This window comes from Anabrus simplex, chromosome 2 (assembly GCF_040414725.1).
Source record: "Anabrus simplex isolate iqAnaSimp1 chromosome 2, ASM4041472v1, whole genome shotgun sequence".
NCBI lineage: Eukaryota > Metazoa > Arthropoda > Insecta > Orthoptera > Tettigoniidae > Anabrus > Anabrus simplex.
Window position 1 is genome coordinate 788,083,504 of NC_090266.1, and position 14,101 is coordinate 788,097,604.

General features: G+C 36.8%; 1 protein-coding gene across 1 annotated transcript in view; it reads right to left on the bottom strand.

The window, feature by feature from the left end:
• Window positions 1-14,101, bottom strand: part of Camta (Calmodulin-binding transcription activator) — a 705,348-nt gene that overhangs the window by 304,105 nt on the left and 387,142 nt on the right. Inside the window, exon 16 of the mRNA XM_068226037.1 lies at window positions 7,460-7,562. Coding sequence (XP_068082138.1) covers window positions 7,460-7,562 — 103 coding nt within the window. The remainder of the gene's footprint in view (window positions 1-7,459; window positions 7,563-14,101) is intronic.

Here is a 14,101-nt window from a genome sequence, read left to right on the forward strand (position 1 = left end):
AATACTTGTGAGTAAAAATGACATTAACGATGTATGCCAGAAGGCTTTTCTGGGGAATATCCAGGTAAAGCGAGCAAGAGTTTAATTTGTAACCAAACAGTTTTTCACACAGGAAATGTTACAACTAAAAAAATAGACAGGAGGTCGCTGCTCCCAGAAATTTCAAACAAAAAATAAAAGGGACTGTGATGAAATTTGTATCATCCCTAACCTACAGTGAACTTCACTACTGTCATTCACCTAGAGGAAGAAGGTAATTGCCATCTCAGTTCAATATTACTTTACAGACTGATTGGGAGTTACAGGTGAAATAAAAGATTAAGCTAGAGAAAGACCCAGAAATGAAACTTCAGACTGAAGCACAGAGACAAATTCATAAAAAGCGAGCAAAGGCCTTTAATCTCTCTTAAAAAGGAAACCTGAAGAAACTGTAACACTCCCATTTGATTGCCAGAAGAACTTACCTCTTCCTCAAATTCATGACCAAGAAACATACTACTGTCGGCAGATTTATCTCTATAACTTCTCGGTTGTTGTTATTCCTATGATGACAAACTCAGCTCTCACAACTGCACTAGTTATGTATGGACAGAGAATGTTCATAAAAAGGGATCTAATGAAATTGCTTCCTGCCTATTTCATTCTCCGAAGAACCTAAACATGGAAGGAATTAAGAAGATCCGTTTACTTGCTGACAGGTGTGGAGGGCAGAATAAAAACAAAACTATGCTCGCTATGGTTGCAAACTGGCTACTTCAAACACCCTCAAGTGTCCAGGGGATTGAAATGTATTTTCCAATTCGAGGCCACTCTCCACCTGACAGACTCTTTAGGTTATTTTCAATGGATATTTCAAAAAGACAGCTAATAGCAAACCCTGAGGAGTACATCAAAATAATCTCAAAACATTAAAAAAAAAGTAAAGGTTGGGATAGAAGAGTGATTGGAAATCAGAAGCAAGACAGGTCCTGAAGCCTCTAAATGCTTGGCATTTCCAGTTTTCTCCCTGCAAAAGATACTCAGGAGACCTACCAACGACAAACACAATACACTTGTGAGAGGTGAGAACTTTGTTAGAAATTGGCTCCTTTAAATATATAATAGAAAAGGACACCCATATTGCTCAGATGGTTCCAAAACCCAGCCAACCACAGCAATAAAAATTGTTGATGTCAAACAACTGCTTGAAATTCATTTTAGAGAGAACTGGCATCAGAATGAATAACTGGATTTTTACAAGCCTCTAACTGAAAATGTCAATCCATCCAATTTGCCTAATGAAGCAGATAATAATGGCTGTGCATGTGAACTAATGGAAGATTTACCAGAATTGTGTGTTTAGAAAATAACATATGTCTTAATATTTATGTAGTTTCAACAAGATGGACCAAAAATAACTGGGAGTGTCGATTTTGTGAAACACTTGTCACGTATTCTCACCACCACATTCTATAATTTTCGACTCTTCCTTTCTTCACCTACCTTGCATATTTTGTCATCCAGCCGTTCTACATTCTGCAAACTGCCTGCTGTTGTGTGACGCGTCTGGTTAGCTGCTTCGTCTCCTTGCCCAGCCGGCTCTACACTTACTGTGCATGATTTTGCTTCCCTCCCTCTTCCGCTCATGTCACCTTACATGTCACCTTCCCCGTATGTTCTTCACTTGCCACCTCCAGCATATAAAATCTCGCGTTGGTGTTATCAGTGCTGAGTTGGGTTATGGAGTGATATTTGTGTGGAGGGATTTTCGGTCCTTGTACAGCTGGACTGTACTGCTTGTCATTAATGGGACTTATTTCTACATGGAGGTGGGTGAGCAACCAACATGCACTCAAACTTTTATTGTTACAACCTATTGGTCTCACCCCTCTGGCCTGACATTTAAAACTTCATCCCGTCAAAACTTATTTTGAAAGTGAACTCACCATTTTTGAGGGACTTACTACCTCGTGACTGATGAATTTTGAACTGTATTGCAGCTGTATCTCCAACTGTGGACATTTAACTTTCAACTTAACTATGGGTGTCTCGAAGATCTTGGGACTGTCATGCCTATTTTTTGGTATGAATTAAGTTAGTGGAAACTATCAAGGATTTGAGTGAGCAGACTTTCCCATCCTCTCTCCTCATCCTTGTCATGTGTCTGTTCCTTTCTGTTTCTTGTTTAAAAAAAAAAGTGAATTGTAAAAATTGTTCCTTAATCTGTCATATGACCCTTATGGACATTCTGTTTCGAGTGGTTGGAAGTGAGATTACGTTGTGGAATTATGAGAAATGGCTTATTATTCCATTTTTTTTACTTAAAATTTTTTCTATACCTCATCAATGCTAGTACAAACCTAGTGGCTGTTCCATTCAAAATGGTTTTTACCACTTATTCTTTTAATTGTGAGAAGAGCTTATTACTCTGCTTTTAGATTTAAAATTATCCTCATTCTTCAGTAATGTTTCGTACAACCCTGGTGGTCTATTACATTGTGGAATGACTCACACCGGATGTTTACTCCTAATAAAATTACGAGCAGTGTCCGTTGCTCAAATTTCAGACTTTGACCTTTTGTGTATCGTTCTGTAGTATTGCAAATGATGTTTGTTCCAATACCGCGTGAGGTGTGCAAAAATTCTAGTCAGACTCACTGTCATGCCTAAACATTGTGTGGCTACCTTTTATGGACGGACCTGTTGGTCTTGGGTGTTGTGGAAAAACTGTTTTCAAGCATTATATATACAAAAATATTGTAACTTTTCTTTTAGTCCTAATTGTTGTAAATTTCTTAATAAATTTTCAAAATACATATTGTTGTTGTGTTTTGGTTATCAAAGAAAGAAAAGCTTTCTTCTTTTCCAGTTTCATCCAGATGTCCATGTACTTACCACGGCCTTACCTCCTGGGTCTGTCCCACAGTACTGCTTCCTACGCATAATGAACTCTGCTGGAAAATTGTGTGGTAATGTCTACTTGGTTTGATTCTCGATCCATACGTCCTGTTGAGGCTTATGAGTTTCTTAGATTGTATTGTACAGTTATTAGCTTTACCATGAGCGTATTTAATTATGTTGCGACTTCTCTAACTCACAAGGTTGCATTCTACACTACTGGCATGAAGACTTCCCCTTCTTACACTCACCAACTTAGCAGGCATAAATAAATACAAACAAAAGGGAATTAGCTATCACCTCTAAATATCCTAACCCAACACACTATATGAGAGTACCTATGTTTTATTGCACATATATACTGAGGCCCAAGAGAGTTGGAGTCTGACGTTTAGCGCCACCGGCGAGGAAACGTTGACTAATGCTGCTCAAAAAATGGTCTGTTGCTATGGCAACGATAACAGTGATGCCACATTTAATTATGCTTTTGACACGTGAGTTGGCTTGCTCTCAGTCACTTTTTTGATATTATTCGGAGCGGTACTGTATAAGCTGTTGTTGCTTTATGTATTTACGCGTTTGTCTTGTGAATATTATTTTAGATGTTAGTTAATTTTTTTAAGTTAATCAGTGGCTAGTTGTACAGTTCTATTCTGTATTTAAAATTTGCACTTGTTTAGGTTATTGTCAGAAACTTATAATTTGTTAGTGATTACGATATCTCATATTTATTGGCAATGATGTGTTCTGTCTTACATGCTGGAATTATAAGCATGAACCTGCTGTGGGATGAGCAAATACCCATGAAAAAAAAAATGACATTGTACAAGTCCTACTATATACCAATTCTTACACACAGTCTCGAAACCACAACACTGACCAATAGAGATAATTCCAAACTTCAGGCAGCTGAAATGAAATTCCTACGCACTATGATCCAGAAAACCAGGAAAGACAAGATTAGGAATGAGAAAATTAGAGAAGAAGTAGGAATAGATGATTCTCTCCTCAATAAGATTCAGATATCAAGACTGAAGTGGTTTGGTCACATGAAGAGGATGCCAGTAAACAGAACTACACGGAAGGAATTTGACAGAAAGGTAGAAGGAAGACGACCCCTGGGAAGGCCACGAAGGAAATGGATAGATTTAGTTAAGAGCGATGTACTGCCGAGAGGTCATGATTGGGACAAGTTGGTGGAGGAAGAATGGTACAAGGACAGGATGAGATGGAGGAGGCTCATACACCACACCCGGGAAACTGGAGATGGTTTAGGATGATGATGATGATGATGATGATGATGATGATGATGAACTTACGAACGGGACAAAGTTTATTGAATTGCATTAGGCTAAAATGTTTTTTATTAAATACTCAGTCTGTATGAAAGTGTGTTGTGCCGCATATGGAGGTAACTATGACAACGCAGCTTACTTTGTAGTTACTGCTTTCGCCGCTCGAGTGTCGGACTCTAACTCTCGTGGGCCCAACTATAATAATTTTTTTTGTAATCCATACTTTAATTTCAAGCCTTCAAATAAATTCAGAGCTCTGCTAAAAACATGGCTTCCTTCCTCATCTGAGGCACAAAGTCAGCAAAATCCACATATGAGGAGCACAAACATCAATCTCCAATTTAAAAGATTTATTATCTTGTCTCACAATTACTTTACAATAAAAATATTATGTAAAATTGCTTTTCTGATGTCATTTCATGTAATCAAATAGTTATTGATCATATTTTCATTCCATGAATACCTACAAAAGTTTTTTTTCTTCTACTGTAATATTTTCCAAAGTGAAGACTGCTCTCTTTGCTTCTGGGTACCTCAATAGTGAAGTAGGGTGCCAAGGGAGGAATAAAATTTACTTATACGAATGATTAAATTATCATGGTCTGTAGAGTGTGCCTTCTGATTGTATGAAAACAGAATTCTCACAAATTTATATGCAAAAGTTTAGGAATGATTGCAACACCTAATAAGATAATTTCCTGACCATTATTGGAAAACAAAAACAATCAATAGTGAAGAATAAAATTTATGAAAACTAGTATTGGCTTAAAATGGCAGGAGTGGTTGAGGATTCTGATGATAATGACAACAACGATGATTGCTGTTTTAAGAGGAGGAACTTTGTGGTCATCACCCTAAAAAGAGTTTTAAGGACCAGATTTTCAGTATCAATTCAATTCTACCAGAGAATAAATAGTAGATTTAACAAAACCATATGCCAGAGAACCAAGGGAAAACTAGTGACTATGCTGAGGTATTATGGTATCAAACATTAAACATTAAAAGTAATAGCAGTTTTTAGGTTGATGATCATGAGGCAGTGAAAGTTGTAGGTAGAATTAATTTTCAACTAAAAGTAATTAGAAGAGTCAAATAATGATATGATATTCCTCCCACTGTTTATAGATTACATGAACCATTTACTGAAAGACATAAAATATATGGAAATCTTGTAACGCAGTTTAGCATATGCCAATAACATAGCTGTACAGGCAGGCAATGTCAAAAATTATCAATCTGATTTGGTGAGTATGATATTAAAAACAGCATTTCTAAGGATAAAGTGATGTTAGTAGGGAACAGGCCTCACAAAATTATATGTCAAACAGTATACAAAATATTGAACCAAATAATTTCTAAATCATTCTGAAATGTATCCTTACTTTATTTTGTCATATATAAAGTAAACTGCCCATGTAGCCCCATAAGAATCTAGATCCTGCCAAGGGGAACCCCAGCTAGGTGGTCCGCAGATATTAGAGTGACACATGGTCAATGTGACAATTTCCTGAGCCATGCAGCTTGGCTTCTTTGATACTATTTACTGCCTCTAATATCAGACAGCTCCTTGGATCAACTCTCATTCCAACTCTTAGACTAAGATCTAATCCTTGGTCTAATCAAGAATCAAATCCAATCAATTCAATCTCCCATCTTTGCCCACAACATCTGTAAATCTGCTTCAATAATTGTGAGTTTGTTATTACAGATGTAGGCCCTACTTCCCTCTGTGCAGATTGAAAGCTTCAGTGTAATATTTTGCACAATGTAACTCCTCTCAGTGTTCAATGTATTCAGACTCTTTTAAGTCTAATAGTGCAATGGTTTGTTATGCCACATGAAAATATGTTTTCTCAATTTTTATAAGACTTTTAATAAACTTAAATACTGTAAGTCTCCATTTATTCAGCCTTAGTCATCAATGTTTAAAAATTAACTGAATGACAACACTCATGGCACAGAATATGTAAAATTTCATTAAAATTCATGAAGGTGAAGCAGTGAGATGTTATGTTCCTGCTCCTGTTTCATACTGTTAATTTACAGCATGTCTATCTTCTTCAGATTCTTTTTAACTTTTTCAGAAAAGTTTCAGTTTTATTATTCAGCTGCTATCTTCAGTTGCCATCAGCCTTGTGCCAATTATGACATTATGAAATGTTATGCACTGATCACGGGAATCTGTCACTGAGGAAGCCTTTAACCCTTTCACTCCGGCGTAGTGAGTAAGGAAGCATGACCATCTGGACGCGAGCAGCAGGTGGTTCACCGATCCCCCTGTGTGGGATACTTGTCTTGCTTAACTCTCCTGTCTGTAGCTGGCTCGCGATGTTAAGAGAGGATGCGCAGAGTTTAAAAGTATTTTATTTTATTTATAATGCATATTTAGTCAAATGCTTATGATCATATTTATAGCCCTTTTTATTCAGTCAAAGCTTCCCATTCTCCTTTGGACACGGCACTGTCAGAGTAAAAGCTTTTTTTGTTTGTTATTGTTATTAACTTCAAATTACAATTTGTTTACATACATTCATTTGCATACATCATTTACCAATTATTTTAGAAGTTCTGGTGGAGTTAAAAACTTGGTTTGCTTTTTATTGTAAATGTTATCTTCAGTTACATTTATTTAAATTTTGTTAAATACATATTATAATTTAGCATAAACATTAATTTCAAATTACAAATTGTTTACCTACATTAATTTGCATGTCATAAGCTAACAATTTTTTTTTTAGAATTCTTCTGCATATGATAAGCTTCAAAGCAGGGAAAGGTGCATAATGTTACATTACATTCCTTACAACACATTTTCGCCTGCTTCCTCTTCTGTACTATGCAGACAATACAAGTTCTGTACGTTCTTCACTCATCAGGAAGATGAAATCCTGCTGTCAGACTCAAGGGAAGATGAGGCTTTTCCAAATTTCAATCTGATTGAAAGCGAAGTCGATATGCACTAGTACTTGAGGACACAGGAGCAACAAGGCGCGAAGTGAGTAAGCCTAGCATAGTGGACACATTCCTTTCATTTTTGAACTGGTTACTCGTGTCATCTGTTGACCGTAGCCATAACTATAGACTCCCAAGACAGCCACAAGAGACCTCCAAGGGCGAACTTCCCCAGCACTCTATCATAGTGAAACCGAAAACAGCCGAAAGACACGCGACTTCTACAGCAGTCCGCCGGGTATGAGACACAACTACCTCCTGACTAATGTGTGATTACATACATAAAGATAAAAAATCCCTAGAATGCTATGAAAAGATCATTATAATTTACTTACTAGAGGAGTAAATCCATCCTCGTCTTGGCTCAGAGCATCCACTTCTGTCTCCAATAACAGAGATGAATTTTCTGACCTCCAATGTAGCATAGCACACACCAACCTAACAACAGTACAGGGTTACAATCACCTTTTAATACTGGTCAATCATTGAAATATTTTCCACAATTGTTTTTCAAAACATCACAGATACAAAAGAAAACCTTGTAACACACACATAAAAGACAATCTATTCAAATATCATAGTATTCTCAAGCGACATGCTATTGCACACTGCAACAAAACAATTTTTAAAATTATTTCTGGCAAAGTCCAAAATTAAGTCCAAAAATTCCACTTCCTTCAACAAATTGATATCAGAATTGAGAGCAATTTAAGTAAATCTTTCATAGAATTAAACCAACTTCACTACTGTCTTATACTGGTTAGAACACTTTCAAAATGGTTAATTTATCACTATGAAATAGAACATCAACAATGAAGAATTCAGTGATTCTTTACTCTCAGTATCTCACTCTCACACATTTCCTTTAGTTATTTATTATTCTATGAAGACTTACTCAGTAGTAATTTGTAGACCACAGTTCCTACAGTACATCTGATGAAGGATAAATTAATTGTGTTTACATACACATATCATACTGCCAGAAAAACAATTCAAACACCCTACATTAATGCCATGGCTGAAACGTGATATCATGGATGCGGAAATATTCTCACTGAACTGGAATGTGCATCATAGATACAGGTTAGGAATGATAGGAGGGAGAATATTCGTACTGGTGAAAGAAGAATTTGTAAGCTACAAAAAAGTTAAGGATGAGGAACATGAACTCCAAGGTGTAAGAGTTATCTCCAAAGTTAATAGGCAACTTGATGTATTTGGAGTGTACAGACCTGGCAACGCTGGCGCTAACATTGATACGAGATTATTTGATAAGATATTGCTATGCAGGGAATGACACAGAAAGGAACGTTATGCAGGCAATGTTAACTGGGAAGGGAATGTGAATGACAGAAAGCATGACCAACAAATGGTGAACAGGTAATATGGAAAGGACAGCTGAATCAGAAAAGAGAGAAAAATACTCTAGATGTGGTGCTCATAAAACCGGATGAGCTCTATAGAAAAACTGAATTGATAGATGGTATAAGTGATCATGAAGCTGTCTTTGTTGTAGCTAAAAATAAATGTGAGAGAAAGGAATGTCATAAAAGTAGGACTATTGGACAGTACCATATGGTTGATAAGAGGGGCATGGAGACATTTTTTAAAAGCAATTATGATCAATGAAAAATAGTAATTACAAATGTAAACTGCCTATAGGATGGGTTTAAAGCAACCGTTGAGGAGTGTGTATACAGGTATCTATGTACCTTTAGAAGTGGTAAGTACTTATTTTATTTTAACAGGGAAATGAAGAGATTAAGAAGGTGGTGCCAATTAGAAATAAATAGAGTGCAAGAGTAACTATAGATTGAAGGAACGTTGTAGGAAATTCAATTTAGCAAAAAAAATCAGCTAAGGATACCATGATGGGTACTCAATTGGCAGCCATGTGAATTCTAATTAGCAATGGAAGGATATGTATAGATGCTTTAAGGCAGAAAGAGGTTCCAGGAAGGACATTTAAGAGATCACTAATGAACAAGGGGAGTGTATATGCAAGGCCTTACAGAAGGCAAAAGTATTCAGTCAGCAGTATGTAAAGGTAGTTGGATATAAAGATAAATGTCCAGATAGAGGAGGCAACTAATACTGGTGAAGTACTGAAATTTACATATGTTGATAAAGACATTTTTAAAGTATATAAAAGTTGAAAGCTAGAAAGGCAGCTTGGATTGATATGATTCATATTATTTTTGTTTATTATTTGCTTCACATCGCACATAGATAGGTCTTATGGCGACGATGGTATAGGAAAGGGCTAGGGGGGGTGTGGGAAGGAAGTGACCATGGCCTTAATTAAGGCACAGCCCCATGATTTGCCCAGTATGAAAATGGGAATCCACGGAAAATCACCTTCCGGTCTGCCGATAATGGGGTTTGAACCTACTATCTCCCGAATACAAGCCGATTCCTCTGTGACCCAAACCACACAGCCACATGTTCGGTGATACAATTTCAGGGCTATATTAAAGGCTATGGGTTGGGATACAGTGACATACCTGAAATTCTTATTTGATTTCTGTTTGCAAAAAGGTGAAATACCAAATGAATCGAAAGTTACAATAGTAGCCCCAATGTACAAGGGAAAAGGGTGACAAATATAAAGTGGATAATTACAGGCCGGTTAGCTTGACATGTGTTGTTTGTAAGATCTTTGAAAGCATTCTTTCTGATTATATTAGTCACATTTGTGAAATTACTAACTGGTTTGATAGAAGGCAGTTTGGGAAAAGTTATTCCAGTGAAGCTCAGTTTGTAAGATTCCAGTAAGATATAGCACATATTTTAGATTCAGGAGGTCAAATAGACTGTATCACTGGTGTCCTATCCAAGGCTTTTGATAGGGTAGGTCATGGGAAATTACTAATGAAAATGAGATCTATTGGACTAGACAATAGAGTGGTTGAATGGGTGACTAAATTTCTAGAAAATAGAACTCAGAGAATTAGAGTAGGTGAAGTGTTAGCTGATCCTGTAATGATTAAGGGGGGAATCCTGCAGGACAGTATTATTGGACCTTTATGTTTTCTTATGTCTATAAATGATACCGGTAGGAGTAAAGAACTGGAATCACAGATAAGGCTATTCATGGATGATGTTATATTGTATAGAGTAGGAAATGATTTGCAGGCTTGTGATTGACTGCAGTGGGACCTAGACAATGTTAGGAGATGAACAGCAGACAATAATATGATAGTAAGTGGGATGAAAAGTCAGGCTGTAAGTTTCACTACGAGAAAAAGTCCTTTCAGTTTTCATTATAGTATTTCATGGTGAACACTGTAAATACCTTGGTATTAATATAAGGAATGATGTCTATTGGGATAATCATATTAATGAGGTTGTTATAAAAGGCTACATATCTCTTCGCATGGTTATAAGAGTACTGAAGTATTGTAGTAAGGATGTAAGGAGAGAGGGAGTATAAATCTCTGGTAAGACCCCTATTAGAGAATGGTTCCAGTGTAGGGGACCTACACCAGGACTACTACTTGATATGAGAACTGCAGAAGATTAAAAGAAAAGCAGCATGGTTTCTTCTGGGTGATTTCTGACAAAGAAGTAGTGTTACAAAAATGTTGCAAACTTTGGGCTGGGAAGACCTAGAAATAAGAAGACAAGATGCTTGACTATGGAGTATGATTCGAGCTGTCATTGGAGACCTTACAATGGCGAAAAATAAGAGTATCCTCCTATTCAATACATCATATATTCCGTCATTAGACGGAGGAAACAAATTCAAACATGTTTCAGCTCGCTTGAGCCATCTTCAGTGAAAAAATTAGGGGGGTTGGAATAATTTACATAATATAAGTTGAAAAAATGCTAAAAAAACATAATGAAAGAGCAAATGAAAAAACAAACAAAAAAGAGCCTAGACAGAAACAAAATTAGCACAAATATACAATATTTACATCAATATGCAGAGCAAAAAACAACTTATTGTGACAAAATTCAGTGAAACAGGTGTTAATTCAAAATAATAATTGAAACTAAAAACTGCGTTAACCTAAGAAACAAGGGAATGAGAAAACAAATGATGCAGATGGAAATGAATAATAGTAGCACATGGTGAGGTTGTGTACCTCATAGTGTACAAATTATTGGTTTAGTAAAAATGACAAAACAGTTTGAAATTGCTGTCAAAATCATCCTAGTAGAAACCCATCACATCAAATTGGTCAGGAGGAGAGCGGGAGCAAACATTTTTGAGAAACCAAGCCTGATATAACCTGCAGGCGAAAAGCCTGTGACAAGGAGAAAAAACACCAATGAAATTTAAGGCTTTAGAAATGGCAGCATTCTCAATATCTTCCCAATCTAGCAGTCCCTTTCTTCATTATTGTTTCATAATGTTGGCTGGTGTCTTGCCTTATTATAAAGGGATCGGAAGGGCCGCGTATAAAAATTGAGAAGCTGTGTTAGGTAGAAGACAGATGCATAGTAAACTGTAAGTAATCTAGTGGAAACCATCAATGAAGTTCTAATGGTGTTCTAAGAGAAAAAGATTTTCTCTCCTATCCTTATTCAACATGATATTACTTCCAAACTTGATACAGTTATAGGCATCTGAAATGTTATACCATAACTGAGTTACTAAAATCACAACTAACAAACTAATATTATCTAGACATGATACTGTATAGGCTTTTGGGCTTATGCCGTGTCAAGAAAATAAGGTGGAATTCTTTAGGTTTTGCAGAAAACTGTGCTCTGCATCCTCAGAAGAAATCTCCACTCCACTTCTATTATAACGTCTACATTTTAAAGAGTCATTGTTTAAGAAGCCTTTCTCGTGGACAGTCGAGATTTCTTATGAGGACGCAGAGCTCTGCGAAACAAAGATTTTCACCTTATTTTCTTGACACGGCATAAGCCCAAAAGCCTATACAGTATCATGTCTATAAGTACGGGCCGTGAAAGCACCAATGGCAACAATAATGTTATCTAAGTGAACATTTAATTTTAAGGAAATGACAACGATTTGATACTTGAAAACAAAATAACTTAAAAAAAGAAAAAACTTGAGCAGCACTGTTTTCTTCTATTACTCCACTTGGAATTCACCAGCACCCAAGAAAATAACTCTACCATGCCTAATGTCCGTTCTTTTCAATTCCCCTACAATTTGATCCCCTTTTCCACATTTCAGCAGACACTCCAGAAGCTGCAACTCTCCTTCTGACGTTAAAACAGCTACCTTCCAATGGTGAATTTATACTGCCCCTTTAAGGGGTCATTCAGTTATTGTGTATAGCATGGCATATTTCTCGGAGGCCACTCAAATGTTTAACTTTTCAGCCTTTACATCCTGGAGTGCATTTTCCAGGTATGCTGGATTGTACCTCATCCTTCCTCCAGGTCCCCCATCTTTTTCTTATAATGTCATGATATGACAAGTTTTACTCTACAAAATGAAATGCTTACATCTTCATACTTTTATCTCTTGGAAAGCTTACTTTCAAATATTAATTATTTTGTAATATTGTAATGATAGTCCTACTTGCATGCAAAGATCAAATTAAATTGTTAAATCACACCCATTAATAGCATGCACTATAGCCTATTCCTTTCATCATCATCATCATCATCATCATCATCATCATCATCATCATTTCTTCACTCCAGCAAGCCGGGTGCAGTTGTGTAAGAGCCTCCTCCAGTTTGTTCTATCCATCCACAGATGCTGCTGATATATGTGACACCAGTTCGCATCTCTAATTTCAAGGTCCTTAATTATCTGTTTTTCTCAAACATCACAAGGTCTTCCTCTTGGTCTCTTCCCAAGAACACTGTGGTCAAAGTATGTTCGAGGAGTCCTGTGAGGGTTCATTCTTTTCATGTGACCATACCATTGCAATCTCTTCACTTCTAGAGTCTCCAGCAAGTTTCTTTCCAATCCAAGCAGTTGTCGGATATCCACATTCCTTATTTTATCCACTTTTGTTTTTTGTAGACAAGAACGGAGAAACTTAATTTCTGTTGCCTGAAGACGACTCTTTGTTGGCCAACCAACCAACCAACCAACCAACCAACCAACCAACCAACCAACCAACCAACCAACCAACCAACCAACCAACCAACCAACCAACCAACCAACCAATGGCAGATTCCCTATCTGTTGTTTTCCTAGCCTTTTCTTAAATGATTGCAAAGAAATTGGAAATTTATTGAACATCTCCCTTAGTAAATTATTCCAATCCCTAACTCCCCTTCCTATAAATGAATATTTGCCCCAATTTGTCCTCTTCAATTCCAACTTTATCTTCATATTGTGATCTTTCCTACTTTTAAAGACACCATCCAAACTTATTCGTCTACTGATGTCCTCCCACACCATCTCTCCACTGATAGCTTGGAACATACCACTTAGTCGAGCAGCTCATCTCCTTTCTACCAAGTCTTCCTAGCCCAAACTTTGCAACATTTTTGTAACGCTACACTTTTGTCGGAAATCGCCCAGAACAAACCGAGCTGCTTATATTTGGATTTTTTCCAGTTCCTGAATCAAGTAATCGTGGTAAGGGTCCCATACACTGGAACCATACTCTAGTTGGGGTCTCACCAGAGACAAATATGCTCTCTCCTTTACATCCTTACTACAACCCCTATATACTCTCATAACCATGTGCAGAGATCTGTACCCTTTATTTACAATCATATTTATGTGATTACCCCAATGAAGATCTTTCCTTGTATTAATACCTAGGTATTTACAATGATCCCCAAAGGGAACTTTCACCCCATCAACACAGTAATTAAAACTGAGAGGAATTTTCCTATTTGTGAAACTCACAACCTGACTTTTATCCCCGTTTATCATCATACCATTGCCTACTGTCCATCTCACAACATTATCGAGGTCATTTTGCAGTTGCTCACAATCTTGTAACTTATGTATTACTCTGTACAGAATAATATCATCTGCAAAAAGCCTTATTTCTGATTCCACGTCTTTACACATATCATTG